Source organism: Phalaenopsis equestris, unplaced genomic scaffold, assembly GCF_001263595.1.
Source record: "Phalaenopsis equestris unplaced genomic scaffold, ASM126359v1 Scaffold000107, whole genome shotgun sequence".
Lineage (NCBI taxonomy): Eukaryota > Viridiplantae > Streptophyta > Magnoliopsida > Asparagales > Orchidaceae > Phalaenopsis > Phalaenopsis equestris.
The window spans coordinates 5089188-5104648 of NW_018164549.1; the positions used below are offsets into that span (position 1 = coordinate 5089188).

Sequence of the window (15461 nt, forward strand, 5' to 3'; positions counted from 1 at the left end):
CTTTCTTTAATAATTAATGAAGTATCCTCTAATATAGATAATTATCAATTTGCATCTTTTATGACTAGAAGTTTTGAGCATCAACTTATCAATTTCATTTTTTTCCCCTCTTTATCTGAATTTGAAAGCTTTCTAAATTAAAACTATGATATTAGTTAATAAGATAATAATGAAATTTTGGGAAAAAACTAATCAAACAAAATGAGAGAATAAAGTTGACAGAGAATAACATAATTTATTATTATTTATATAAATCCACAATTAATAAGAGGTTAGATAATTCATTATACCTCAAATGTAATGGATATGGAAAGAGTTTATATTTTATACAAAGTTAAAAATAAAAATTTGGGTAAATTTCAGTTTATGTTAATTGTTGTGAAAGAGCCCATTCAACAATTAAAAAGAATTTGTATATCAGAAGCAAAAAATATTGTTTTTTATGATTATGTTCTCATATTTATTACAAAAAAAAAAACTAATGGTTCTTCTCTTATTAGAACTAAATATAATCACACAACTCCTCTCTTAGAGAAGTTAAAGTGAATCTCCCTACCCTCTTTGTTTGCATCTATTTATAGGATGTGAAATCATTTATTGTAAAGCACCTCATATAGTACCAACAAGACAAATTTTAAAATAGAGAACTAATTACAAGATTTTATAAGAACCTTTTAAATAAAATATCTCATAAACCAAAAAAAATTAACTAAATCTAATATCACAATTAACAACGCATCACAATAATATCAAATAAAATATTTTATGGAAGAAAATCTTGACATCATAACTTTTAACACATTTTACTTCCAAAAACTAAATGACAAGTTAAAACTATAGAACATGGCCTTTTTCTCTTCTAATTTGTTGTGCTTTTGCAAACACTTCACTTCCTCTCTCTCTCTCTCTCTCTCTGACGCACACACACACACGCACACACATTCACTCACTCACTCACTCACTTTGGGTTTGTATCAATCTCTTGATACAAATGATAGATAGATGGAAGCACATAGACATACAGTTTGATTAAAAAGGCCTCCCTAATGTGAACTCGATATTGGGCTCCTTCGATCTGGTCTCTGAAAGGCAGGAAGAGTTAAGATCTGATATCATTTCAAAGCTTCTGGATTGTGTCTCACTCTGCACCATGTAATCCAAATAATGCTTTCTCAATGAATGTTTCTTCCTTCACCATAACTTAAACTTTATTAAAAGCACAAAATCAATGGAAATCAAAGTCATTAATAAAACTTGCATGGGAATATTGTTCAAAATTGCACCTCACAAGTTGACAATCTCCCTCTCCCTGCTGAGGTATAGCCCTTTGGTTTGTCAAGCAATAGGTCTTCCCTACTAAAGAAATCATTCTTAGAATGTTAATTTCAACAAGTGGGAGCTGACGCAATTAAAGGAGAAAAATAATGGTAGATATTTATACTGTGGGAGAAGAAAAAGGCTATCTTTCTCTATCAGAATGCTATTAAACTCCAACCTTTATGAGGTGTGGAAAAAGAATAAAGTTACAATCCCATGTGAGCAGTCATTATTCACAACAAAAGAAAAAAAAAACTCGAAGTGACATTCTACTAAAAAAATGTGCACTTTTTCTTATATCATTTCACATATGTGAATGCAACTTTATTTTGCTGAGGATGTGCAAGGTTTAAGGAAAATTTATATCATTAAGTAGGAAAAAAATATTTGGTGAGTGCAAACATACGTCTTCGGTGCAGATCAACGTGAAATAAAAAGGGGCGACCAACGGTATAACGCGTGCGTTCTCTGTATATACGAAGAATACATATAATATTTTCTCATAAGTAGAGTTCATCGTTATCATAAATTATTTTTACATATTACTAATAGAAGTAATATTTGTGGTCACATTTTTTTAAATGTTATGGTCGCTCTTTACAGAAAAAAATGACTAATAATGACGTGATCAAGTATTTCATCATTTTCTTCTAATAAAATATATGGCTAAATTTGAACCTTTAGCCAAATGGACACTTTTTTTACTTGCACAATCAATATTCACACCTTCGATTGATAAAAAATGATTAAAAGACACTTTTTTAAAAAAGGAAAATTTACATACATGCCAATTAATCCTTACATAGTTGTATATTTAACGCTTAAACTTTCAATTTTTTAATATATGTTATCATACAGATACCTGAATACATGTATTTCACACTTTATAAGCAATATATATATATATATATATATATATATTTAATGTGATATGATAGAATTAGGTGATATAAACGCAAAAAGTAGAAGTCAGTTGTTAGATATGTAAATACATAGGAATTGGTGATATGTATGTAAATGCTCCTTTAATAACAAATGAATATTAATATGATCTGTAGTCATACTACTTGGAAAAAAAAGCTAGTTGAAGTGCACCTTAATTATTTTGAATGTAAAAATGAAGACCTTGCTATTGAAAGATTTTAAAGGTATATGCAAACTTTAAACTATTTGCATTCAACAACTTAACACAGAATCCAATAACCCATCCTAAGGAATAGTCAAAAGGCTCAGCTAAGTTTTGCACCAATTGGTCCACAAAATCTCTGAAGAAAACCAAACACAATCTCCATTTGTTTCGGTAAAGAGATTTGTGATTTAAAGTCTAGATGTCCAGCAATAATAGACATATGGACACCCATCTCCATAATAAATGACTCGAGATTAACTCTTCTGTCGTGCTATTCTCCATAAAATGTGAGAGCTAGACTGAAGAGGGGCATAATGGATAGCCTTGTAGCTCTTTTTTAAACTACTGGAAGTGATCATTGTACTATCATGGAGGTTCAACGTCCACCTGATGCTGAACAGATGGAGCAGAGGATTTGACATCTGTTGGCTTTTTGTGGATTGTTTTGTGAAGATATTCGTTTTATATATACATCTATGGAGCTGAATGCGGAGAGTTTAGGTAGCTTTATTCATCTTTCTCAAGAAGCCTTGAGTTTGTGATGGTGAAGTGGATCTGGTCTATGCCTATAGATATATATATATATATGCAAGTTTGTTATAGCTGGTTGCAGTGAAAAATAATATATAATAGTTTATTCTTTTATTATTTTTATTCTTCATCAGCTTTATTTTCATTCGCTTTTGACACTCATTGATATGTATGATTGCTTTATAAATGATTACTCTCCATGATTCCCGGTGGTCATTTAAACCTTCAATAGATCAGCTAATTATTTGAAAGCTGCTAAAGCGTTTTAGTAAAATAAACTAAAATTATTTTTTAAAAAAATTTCTATTACAATGCAAATAGCACTGATTAATGGAAAGCTGTGAAAAAGTACAAGAAAGAAAGATAACTTAATTGATGTTGGATCCAAATCTGTATGGTAGATCGTGTCCGAGGAATGGAGCGTTGAACCGAGAAGAGGGATCGAGAGAGAGAGAAGATAAGGACATCCCCCGGTCGGGGGAATGGGGTATTCTCGGACTCGTGGACCCATTTTATTCCATAAAATTTGAGGTTACAAATGAAGGGTGCCCCCAAAAAAACTCTCTTCCCTTATTTACATCATGAAACCCTCCTATTTATAGGAAATAAAAGGGATAAAACGTATAAAATTTACATATTTGATTATGCTTTGAAGAGAGAAACAAATGACATTTTAATCATTTTTATTACAACCATTGGATTGTCTTGAGATTGATGCAGACTTTCATGTCCAAGTTTCTTTACCTAGATACTAATGACATGCAATACATAAGAAATTAAGTGGCTTTTATGTGAATTTCTTGAAGATGATTGTTTCTTTAGTGTGGCTATCTGGCTGGTCGAATGAGAGAGTTGGTCGATTGACTGAAAGGAGGTGACCGGGGGAGAGAACTTGGCCTAGCAACTGAAATGAGCTGGTTGAGGAAGAGAGCTTGGCTGGTCGACCGAAGTGAGATGATTAGCTACTGGATTGCCTTGATATCCGCGCAGACCATTTTTGGTATATTAAGTTCCCTAACTTTCTTGCTCCTTAATAGTGACAACTACAAAAGGATAAGAAAATTAATATACCAAACAAGCCTTAAATATGTAATTTGCTAATGATACTTCCTGGTATCTGCTTTTCATACTTGGTCTGGTATATTTGTCATCATTTGCTGAGTCTGTCGTTATGACATTTTTTCTGTCGGAGAAAGTTGCCTGTTTATGGTGGCCGGTCGGAGGAAAATTCAGCCGTCAGAGGAAGAGTTAGTCATCGGAGGAAAATTTGGTCATCGAAGAAAATTTCTAAGAGTTCCTTTCCCTGAAGGGGGAGTCTTGTAGTTGCTCACCCTGGAGGGGTGTCTCGCCCAAGAAGAGAATGTTAGAGTTGCTCGTCTTGAAGGGGAGTCTTAGAGTTGCTCGCTTTGGAGAAAAGTTTTGGAGATGCTCGTCCCGAAGAAGAGTCTTAGAGATGCTCGCCCTTTAGGAGAGTTTTGTATTTGCTCGACCCGGAGGGGAGCCTTATAGTTACTCGCACAGGTGGGAGGTCTTTGAATTGCTCTCTCCGGAGGGGAGTCTTTGAGTTGCTCCCTCCGGAGGGGAGTCTTTGATTTGCTCACCCTGGAGGGGAGTCTTGGAGATGCTCGCCCCGGAGGGGAATCTTGTAGCTGTTCGTCCTGAAGGAGGGTATTGCAACTGCTCAACCGGAGAAAAGTTTTAGAGTTGCTCGCCCCGGAAGGGAGTCTTAGAGATGCTAGATCATAAGGGGAGTTATATGACTCTGACCGATCGGTCGCTCTTGTCGTCGTTGTCGGTTATTTTTTATGCCTTTGACTGACCGTACACTCATGACGTCGATGCCAATTTTTTTTTTATGCCTTTGACTGACCAGACGCTCTTGGCATCGTTGTAGAATTTTTCTTATGCCTTTGATTGATCAGACGCTCTCAGCGTCATTGCCAATTTTATTACTCGAGTTCAAGTTCCTCGAGTGCTAGAAACAAATGAATTGAGATGTATGCATGTAAGTATATAAGTATGTAGAAATTGAGTGGTATATGAAAATATGTAAGAATTGAGTCTTATGTAAATCTTCCTTATTTTGAAATGGCTGATTGTAGGTGGAGGCGTCGGGAGCAGACAGTCGAACGACAGTTTGTTGAAATAATAATTCTCTTAAAAAAATGCCCCAAAGATATTAACAAAATTAAATGGTGCTCATAAAAAAATTCATACATAAACATTAACATAAAACCTTAAATGAAGAATAACATAAAAGATCTCAGTGAATGTTATGAATTAGTGGTGGTTGGTTATAAGAGATAAAAGATGAATTCATCACTTTATAAATCCATGCAATTCTTAATCATAATATATCTCATAATTGTAAACACAAAAAAGAGGAGAGAAGTGAAGAGAGCGAGAGGTTTTTGTAATATATTTTCCAGACAAAGTGGGTGATAACCAGATGATCGCCAACCATAAATCTAATAGAAAACAAAGGGGGCAACCTTATTGAATGAGTCGAACACCACTCTTCGACTGTGGTTATAACAATTAGAATTTGGAGGTCCATTTAACTGACCTCTACGGTCGCTTTCAATGATAACATTTCTTTTATAAGTTATGGCTTTTCAGTCTTCTGTAAATAAAGTTCATCATATATATATATATATATGAGAGTGGTTAATGATAATAATAAATTATAAATGAATTGTACTGTCGTCTTTTGCCCTTTCTCTATTACCAAATCTTATTTAGTTTCCAGGTTCTATTGTTGTTGTCATAGGCTTACTTAAATTGAATTAAGTAGTAGTTTTTAAATTCTTAGGTTTCCTTTTTGACTATACTAAATAGCAGAATCTATAGATAATTTAATCAACCTATCTTCTTGGGCTTGTGAACCCATTTTATTCCATAAAATTTAAAGTTACAAATAAGAGTTGTTCCCCCCCACCCCCCGAAGAAAAAATTCCCTCCTCTATTTATATCCTAAAGACCTCCTATTTATAGAAGATAGAAGAGGTAAAAGGTATAAAAATTTCATATTTGGCCATGCTTTGAAGAGAAAAGCAAGAAATATTTTAGCCTTTTTATTTCGACCGTTGGATCGTCTCGAGATCGATGTAGGCTTTTAAGCCCATATTTCTTTGCCTTGGTTCTGATGACATTCAATACTTAAGAAATTAAATGACTTATATGTGACTTTCCTGAAGATGATGGTTGCTTTAGCGTGTTATCTGGTTAACCAAAGAAGAGAGATGGTCGACTGATTGAAATGAGGTGGTTGAGCGAGAGTGCTTGGCCAGTCGACTAAAGTGATGTGGTCGAGGGGGAGAGATTGACTGATCGTACGAAGCGAGGTAATCAATAAATTGCCTCGATTTTCGTGCAAAACATTTTTTAGTATACAATTGAAATGATCGATCAGCATGATTGTCAGTACCCTTTAATTGTTTACTAATAAGGCCAACTTGAAAATATTAGTAGCCTATTGTATTTAGTTAATTTGTATTTTGATTTTCATTTAGGCTCAAGGGAAAACATATAAAATGTTGGACAATGAATTGTTTGTACATTGCAAGAAAAGATTGCAACAAGGTTCTGAGCCTGATGAGAAGAAAGCTTTTATCCCTAATGGGAGGAAGATAAAATTTTATTCCTCGTGGGAGGAAGAGACGTGGAAAGAGAAAAAAGTATGACATGAATTTTTGTGTCTATAGAGGAATTTTTTATATATTATAAAATAATTACTCATCACCTACATGTCCCTAAAAATCTTTGACTTATCCTTTCTTCTCTTCTTCTAGCATTGGCAATAATTAATACCATCCTTGACAACGTCGTATTTTGGTAGATGTTCCTCATAAGGCTCACTAATCAAATCATTAATTGCCCACCATGCTTTTGAATTGAACCAACATTAGTCAATTCATCTCTAGACCAAATCATCATTCTTGAATAACTCAATCTTAAAGGTTGTGATGTGAATCAAATCCTTTAACAAGCTGATCACCATAGATTTATGATCAAGCATGATTCTCTAAATGACTTAGTTGAAGTGGCAATGTCCAATTTACTTGATGAACTATCTGACCTCTCATGCAAGAGTCATACTCAGAAACTGGAGCTTGGCTAAGAAACTCAGGATTTTAGCTTAAGATATACATTTAGTCTAGCTCGACAAAGTATCTAGCTCATAGTCCTTGGCTTGGACAAGAAATGTTCAGCCAGACATAAGGGAAGTATTTTTTTGACATAACTCGCTATTTTCTCTTCATTTGGAAATTGAAGTTAAGATATTTAAAATATCCTATCTGACCCAAAAACTCTCTCTCATCTATTGCGCCCTCACCAAATAATAGATATTGATAATACAATTCAAATGATACCAAAAGTAATTCAAATTGAGTTCAAATGAGCCTATATTAAATAGTGGAAATATAATTAGAAGCTTTGAAGAATTAATTGAATGATTGAGTGATTTTTAAATTTGGTATGCTCATAATCAAATCAAGCGGCTTATTTAGAGGAATCCAACACGCTTAATCATTCTATTCTAAGGTTGTTAATTATTCATTGCAATGTTGAGCAAATGATATACAATGAAAGAATCAAACATGAATTATTCAATAGAATTTTTTGGAATTTTGGGCAAATTTACTATTATGTCACTCTCAAAGTTATAAATAACAGCTCATTTTTCACATTCATGAGAAGGAGAAAGAGATCTAATAATTAAATAGATATTCATTGTTCACAAGAGTGAAGAAAATGGACAATTGAGAATTAAATCTACTCTCATAGGGAGAGTTAGAAGTTAATGGTCACAAACGATTGTCGACCATAACCAGGGACTATTGTAACCCAATTACTTGTTATTGTTGCCTTATTATGATGTCTAGAGTGTTGGTGTTTAACCAGTTACTTAATTGATACTGTTATCCATCCATGTCTATTATAACCAAAGAAGTATAAATAAGTATCATAACTTTTTCTTCTTTAATTAGAAAGAATATGTAGAGGAACTTTATAAATGTAATTATATAATTAATTATTTTGAATGAGTTGAACCTCTTGATGTTTTTTCCTTTTTGAAATTTTCATATAAAAATTTTATTTTGTTTTATCATTTAAATATATATATGCTAGCTCGATATTTCTACTTTGCTAAGACTCCATATTTTTTTCCTCAGCTGTTGAATATTTTCTAGCACATAACAACTCCTAAAATAGCTCTTTATATATATGCCTTTACAATGTCATTTTGTGAACATTTAAATGATATAAATAGCTTGGTTGAAAAAAAAGATATTCAGAGTTGAATTATTCGAATCTCTCTGTTGAGAAATTAGGGCGAAGAGAAAACATGAATCGACACAAATCCAGAAGAACACATAAAGATTTATGAGGTTCAGCAAAGATGCTTACATCCTCGAAAACAGAGCGATAAATTCCTTTCAATATTCAGAAAAGAGTACAGAATACAAGATTCAGAATCTCAGAATCTCAGAGAGTCACCTAGGATTACAAACATGACATATATATGTAATTAATTAAATTACCCATGTACCAAACCGCGGGGTGTTGCCCCCGCACCCCTAACCCACATAATGAAACTCCCTCGATTGGACAGATCCTTCCGCTGGTGGGCTCCGCTCCGCTCCAACATCTGTCTCATTTATGGTATATGGTATATGAGTCATACCTAATTCATACCTAATAAATCTCCACCTTAACGAATATCCAACCCCTTAGGAGAAATACATATACCCAATAAATCTCTACATTGGCGAGTATCCAGCCCCTTAGGAGAAATACATATGCCCAACGATTCTCTACCTTGGCGAAAATCTAGCCCATTAGGAGAAAATACTTCATGGAGTTTCTTATGCATTAATGTGGGTTGGGCTACAAATTTTTTTAAATAATCCATTAATTAAGATTCCCTTAAATAAATTTCCCTTAATTAAGTATTTTTCTCAATTAAGATTCCTAGAAAAGCAACAGAATCTTTCCGAAAAAGGATTGAAATATTCTCTTAATTAAGTTTCCTTAATAAAGTTTCCCTTAATTAAGTTTCCTAAAAAAACAACAAAATCTTTCTGAAAAAGGATTGAAATATTCCCATAGTTAAGTTTCCCGTAATTAAGTATTTCCATTAATTAAGTTTCCCAGAAAAGCAACAAAATCTTTCCCTTTCCGCGTCCGCCCTTCCAATTTTGCTCCTCCGCTGCTCCCTCCAGCAAAGGAAATAAGATTGGAGGAATATTTTACTGCCCCCAGTATAGTAAAATCCCCTCCAGCAGCAAAGGAAATCAGAAGCTCTTCCTTTTCTGGTTCGCCTCAAGCAAAGGAAATTCGAAAGTTCCTTCCCCAGCCGTGGAATCAAATCAGATATCAAAGATTCCTTTCTGATTTTCTTCTCCACTCCAGGCTGCAACCAAACTTTCTTTTTTTGACGCCCCCGACTTTGGTTGCCACAAAAGGAAGCCTCGCCGAACTCCTCTTCCCTGAACTGTCACTGTCGATTTTCACTGAAACCTTTGTGACTCGCAGTTCCGAAATGTTCTACCGAATCGCCTCTCAAACCACTTCTATCGTGAACTCCTGCGTCCAAAGCCTTCCTCTTCACGCGAATTTCATTCGTAACCCGTCGTCAGATCCTCCTTCAGTCGTAGGCAGAAGAAGCCCTGCAGAATGCCACGATTCACGAAATGATGCCCTCGCCAAACTTTGATGAAGCCAAATCGCCAAATCCTCTGCGCCAAAATTCTCGTTCGACCGAACTCCTCTACGACGAATTTGAAATGCCTTGAATCTTGTTGAAATCCTTCCTTAGCTGCCAATCTCCTCTGCCAAAATGTTTTTTATTTCTGTGTCGCCCAAATTTTTCTTCATTGCCCTCGAATCTGGCTCTGATATCACTTGTTGAGAAATTAGCGTGAAGAAAAAACAGGAATCAACATAAATCCAGAAGAACACACAGAGATTTACGAGGTTCAACAAAGATGTCTACATCCTCGGGAGCTGAGCGGCGACTTTCTTTCAATATTCAGAAAAAAGTACAAAATGCAAGATTCAGAATCTCAGAATCTCAGAATCTCAGAGAGTAACCTAGGGTTACAAACATGACATATAAATAATCCTATAGTACAAAATGTAATTACTTAAATTACCCCTGTCTGTACCAAACCGCGAGGTGTTGCCCCCGCACCCCCAACCCACATAAGGAAACTCCCCCAATTGGACAGATCCTTCCGCTCCACTTCGCTCGTGGACTCCGCTCCATTCCAGCATCGGTCTCATTTATGGTATATGAGCCATACCTAACACTCTCATAAGAACATTCGCATTCTAAAACAGATGAAGAATTACATAGAACAGTGTAACAATGCACCAAACAAAATAGAAATTGCAATAACGTTAAATATAACCATTGAGCCCAATTTAAAATCTATTCATTATGTCTAAGTATGAAAAGAAAAAAAAAAGAATCTTTGCCGTCATGAATGAATCGAGAGAAAGAAAACAATCAGTCATTTGCTTCTTTTCCTCACAAGCCAAGCTTTACTTAGCAAAGTATATATTTTTTGCGACATATTTCTTAGAAAAAATCCATGAAAAGCACTAATCTCTCCTCCCCAAAAAGAAGTACTAGCCTGACCTTATCAGATTTAGTTTACTGGATGTTTTGTAGCATACTCTTAACCCCGCGTGAATTTAACGTAAATCCAGTCAAACACTAAAAAGATGTAATTTAAATTTGAATTTACTAAATCCAATTGAAGACCGATTTAGAGAATTAGAGATCAAATAATACTTAGTCAACACATGACTAAAGAAATCATTTGGTGGCAAGTTTCAGCATAAAGACGCAACAAATAAACAAAAAAGGTTTGCCATTTGCAATTGATTTCGTTGCTTGCAGTTAAGTAATGCGCAAGTAAGCTGAAAATGCTTGCTTTACCTCGAAGAATTGCTCCATAAGGCATAAAAATTAGTGCTATTTTGCCCTGCCGACTTTACATTCTCAACTGAAGATTCAGATCCGTTGACAATATTGTTTAAATCCAGCAAGTTGTCATCAAAGGTCTCAAGTGGATCAGCTTGACCTATGACATTAATTTAAAAAATGTAATTAAATGAATTTAGGGCAATAACATTGACAAACATGTCCTCTTTAACATATATTTATTGAAAAAAAAAATATTTTTACGCCACAACAAATTTAAGTTATAATCATATGATTTAAAATGCAACTAAATATTAAGTTTAGCTATGCATTTTCTTAAAAATTATGCCTAAAAATCACATCTTTAATCACTGTTTTTGAAAGCTTAATTTTCATTTTCTATGCACAATAAATATTTTAAACCTATCTTTTCCATAAAAATACGATTAAATATTTATTTTTAGTTAGAAATATTTCTAGTCACAAAAAAAAAAAAAAATTTTTCCTTGAAATACTGTCATATATATATATATATTAATCATGCTCTTTAACAAAGCTTCATGGAGCTCGAAATTTTGCAGTGGTACCTGTTAAAGGCTTATCAGTGGTTTTGACAGTCCGATACATCTGCAATAAAGCACTAAAGTAATTAATCACAAAGCACATTAAAGTTACAAATACGCTGATGAAAACAACTAAAATGGATCTACACATAATTCTTGTAATTAGAAAACTATTATGCTCCTGAAATAGTTCATAAAAAACTCATATCATAAAAGCATTTGTTGAGATGAATGATAAAACCCTTGTCAAATTAAAGAGGAGGGTACATGTACTGATAAAATGAAGTCCAAATAGTTATGCTGAATAAAAAAATTAATTTTTTTTAAAAGTGATCATCATTCAAATATAATAAGCAAAGCTGTAATTTTAGTCAAAAAAGTACTGCACTGCTTGGCTAATAATAATAAAGACTTCTGAATATAGCTCTTGCTGCATTTAATGCATCAGCATCTGTGCTTGCTTATGTAGCCACATAGGTGCGTGATGATGAATGATTGAGTAATGATGCTCGTTGTCTCCTTTTATAAATATATATATATTTTATGATTTTTGGCATTATTTTCCTTTTCCCTTTTACCTTTAATGGCATTATTTCTGCTTGAGAAGCAAAGCTAAACCCACAGATCTCTAGGGAGTGTGGAGTAGATCGAGGGAGAAGCATAGCAGGGAGCAGCTTGTAACATGCAGCAAGAGCAAGAGAGAGTACGGAGCGATAGCAACAGGAATGGAAAAGAATGGAAAATGGAAGCAAATGCTCAATTTTTCCTATTACAAATGCATTTCTTTCTAAATGCTTTAGTCGTCCCTTTCTTGTCACCAGCTAATTGTCTTACAACTGCATTTCTAACTCTCTGATAAGCAAAAAAGTTTCTAGCTTTGCTCCTAACTAGCTTTCCCCAATGAAAGAAAGAAAAAAAAAAAAGAGGAAAATGCATGACAGGATGAAAGCTAAAAAAGTATAAATCTTTGCGAAAGGGCTACCTGTAGGTGGGATTTCACATGAGCCAAGGTGAGATCTTTCACATCCATTAGCTCGAGAACCGACTTTGGGGTTGCTCCTATGAGCCAAAACAACCGAAAATGTTTAAGAAAACAATTAAAAGTTTGCATTTTTATGGTAACTGAGAATGCAATTAATCTTTAAGTACTTTCATGGCCGCCGAGGAGCTCGACAGCATGAACAAAACGAGCATGGAGAGTGGAAGTCCAGCGCATTCGGGGAGCCCTCATGCTGCGCTTCACCGGAAACCGAGGGAGAAACCTGGACGACGGCGATATCCTCGAGGAGTCTAAGGGATAGTTAAGTCTCTGATTTTGTTGAGGGAAAGGAAAGGAAGGAGGGGAATGGTAAACTGGGATGCCGCGTATGGGACGAAGAAAGGAGAGATCTTTGCCATGGTGTGGTTCATGGAGGAAAAGAGAATGGCGGTTGGACAGAGTTTGGTTTGAGAGGGAGAGGTCGAAGCTAGCAGTGGCAACGGAGGACTTGGAGGCTGTACTGGTGGTGGTGGAGTTGGCGTCGAAGGCTTTGCTCCAAAACTCCAAATGCATGGCCTCTGTTTCTGTCGTGTTGTTCCATTTCGAACTGGGTTTGTTTCCATTCGGGGGGCTTATCTGTAATGAAAGGTCAGGATGTGCTGGAAACAGCTCCATTCTTTCTCTGTTTTTTGAAAAAGGGTGGTAACAAATAAAGCTCTAATTTTTCTAATCTCTCTATATCTTGTTTAGTGTCTTCTTCTCCTACTTGGTTCTGATGCTTCTTTCTTCTTGCTTCATGCTCTTGTACTTGTTGCAGTGGTTGTGCTGCACTGATTTAATTTTCTATCTTAGATGATGGACAGCTCGATCGAGAGAGAGAGAGAGAGAAGGGAGGGTGAAGAGCAGAGGTGATTTGGAAGGAATGGAAGGAATGGGAATTCTGTCATAGAGGGTGGAGGGAGGAGGGGGGAGGGGTAAAAGAAGCGTTTAGAGATTGTGTGAAAACAGTTTCTCGCGTCCTCCAGGGAAGTATGAGGGAGAAAATTGATACTTTGGTGAGAAAAAGAGAGAAACAAAGGGCGAAAATAACAAAATAATTATGTCTGTGGTTGTGGGCTTTGGTTCCTTTCAACCAACTGTGCTCTAAGTGGAAATATTACTTTATGGTATTAAGGTATAGAAATTTTTTTACCACATGAGCAACTTCTATTTCAAATAAATGTTGTACATTAATTAATTGATAGGAGTCTTATGTAATAATCCAATAAATTTTTTATTAAAATGGGTGTATTTCATTTGGGTCTTTTGATTTATGAGAAAATTATTTTGTCTACTCATGTGACATCTATTAGAACACTACATGTAATTCCATATATTGAGGTGTTTGTTATCTTTTGTTGTATCAAAGTAGTTTTTTTTTTTATTATTTTAAATGGTGTGTATGGAAGAAGTCCTCAAGTGGATGCCTTATTAAATGCTATAACAATGCTTATATGTTATATTTCATCAATTTTCTTGATGTGCATTGAGTGCCTGCTGAAATGAAGCCTTTATTTATGACATAATTTGACATGTATTGTTCTTTTCATGAAAAATTAGGCCCACTTTCTTCTACATAATTTGGCTAAAGTATAAGAAAATACCATTTTACATGTTGGGTATGGACCATGAACTTAAGTAAATTCATTATTTAGGGCTGTTGGATGGCTAATATATGCTAACTTTAAAAAATTATGCTTGGTTTATTCATTAATATATTGTATATATAACAACTAAAATTAAATTTATGATTATATCTTGTCAATTCATTCCCAATGGCTGTTTGCTGAGGAGAAAACTGTACATATGACCCCATAGCATGGTAATTATGAGTTATCAATATGGAGTTTTGGGTTGAACATTTTAAGAAAAAAGTATGAAAAAAATAAGTAAATTATATTGCTACATGTTGTATATGGTCTTTTCACTGAAGCAGATGCTTGTTTTCACACTCTTAGAAAAGTGACACATGCTAACTATGCAATATTACATGATATTGGATTAAAGATGTAATTCACTGATGTTTGTGATGTGTATTGTGTGCTTGCTGAAGCGGATTCTTGACTTAGGTGCATTATGTGAGCTATATAATGCTATCACTGAAAAATTAGACCAAATCTCTTCAAAAATTTTTTGCCAAAGAGTGATAAAATATAATATTACATGTTGTGTATGGAGTGTGCACCACAGTTAAGTCATTATTTAGGGTTATTCGATAGTTGATATATGCTACTTTTAAAAATTTATGTTGTTCAATAATATATTGTATATATGAAGGATAAATTCAAAATTATGATTAAATATTGTCATTTGGTTTCCTTTGGTTGTCTGCTGTGGAGAAAAGTATATATAAGGCCTCATAGCATGATAATGAGTTATCCCCATGAAGTTTTGGTTTGACTATATATAAAAAAACTCTAAAAAAATGAGTAAATTATTTTGCTACATGCTATGTATGTTCGTTTCACTGAAGTAGATGCCTGATTTAAGATTATGAGGAAGGTGAAATGACTAATTATGCAATATTAGGTAAGGTTTATTTATAAAATTATTTCAATTTTTCTGCTGCTGATAGGCAGTTTGCGGAAGTGAATCCTTATGTAAGGCATTATTTGACCTATATTATTTCAATTATGTCTAATATAGTTGAACTACTATTATACATATATAATTATCAAATTTATACTTCCATCTTCTCTAATTTAATATTAGAGTGTGATTGTGTATTTACAATTCCATAGTTGATTACTTTGATTAGGCTAGGAAACATGATTTTTTTTTCCATTTAAGGGTTTTTTTCATATAAAAATTTTGGAGTCGTTCTATTATTTTTTAATTATACGCGTGTGTTGGATTTTCGTGAAACACTAAGACATTAAACTATCACTCTATTGTCGTGAATCCTCTAACACATAATAGTTTGGCATTATTTGTGAGAAACAATATTCTATTAATAAAATATTACAA

At 34.1% G+C, this 15461-nt stretch overlaps 1 protein-coding gene across 3 annotated transcripts; it reads right to left on the minus strand.

Moving 5' to 3' along the window:
- Positions 1-760: 760 nt before the first annotated feature.
- On the minus strand, positions 761-13518 carry LOC110020885 (probable transcription factor KAN2). 3 transcript variants are annotated; one of them, XM_020719156.1, is made up of 6 exons: positions 12626-13518; positions 12459-12535; positions 11501-11540; positions 10929-11073; positions 1284-1353; positions 761-1143 (listed from the first exon to the last, which is right to left on the minus strand). In XM_020719156.1, exons 1-6 carry the CDS (start codon positions 13128-13130, stop codon positions 1030-1032), a joined length of 951 nt encoding a protein of 316 aa, XP_020574815.1. In that variant the 5' UTR covers positions 13131-13518; the 3' UTR covers positions 761-1029. The 3 variants fall into 3 exon arrangements, with proteins under 3 accessions (XP_020574815.1, XP_020574814.1, XP_020574816.1); XM_020719155.1 differs by having other exon boundaries at positions 762-1143; positions 1284-1356; XM_020719157.1 differs by having other exon boundaries at positions 1128-1206; positions 1284-1356.
- Between the last annotated feature and the right edge of the window lie 1943 nt (positions 13519-15461).

Excerpts from the sequence above, each read along its gene's own strand:
- LOC110020885 (XM_020719155.1), bottom strand. The coding sequence starts at position 13,130 with ATGGAGCTGTTTCCAGCACATCCTGACCTTTCATTACAGATAAGCCCC. Across the intron at positions 11,541-12,458 it reads ATGTGAAATCCCACCTACAG|ATGTATCGGACTGTCAAAAC; the intron begins GTAGCCCTTTCG and ends GCTTTATTGCAG. Across the intron at positions 1,357-10,928 it reads TTATGGAGCAATTCTTCGAG|TAGGGAAGACCTATTGCTTG; the intron begins GTAAAGCAAGCA and ends TGATTTCTTTAG.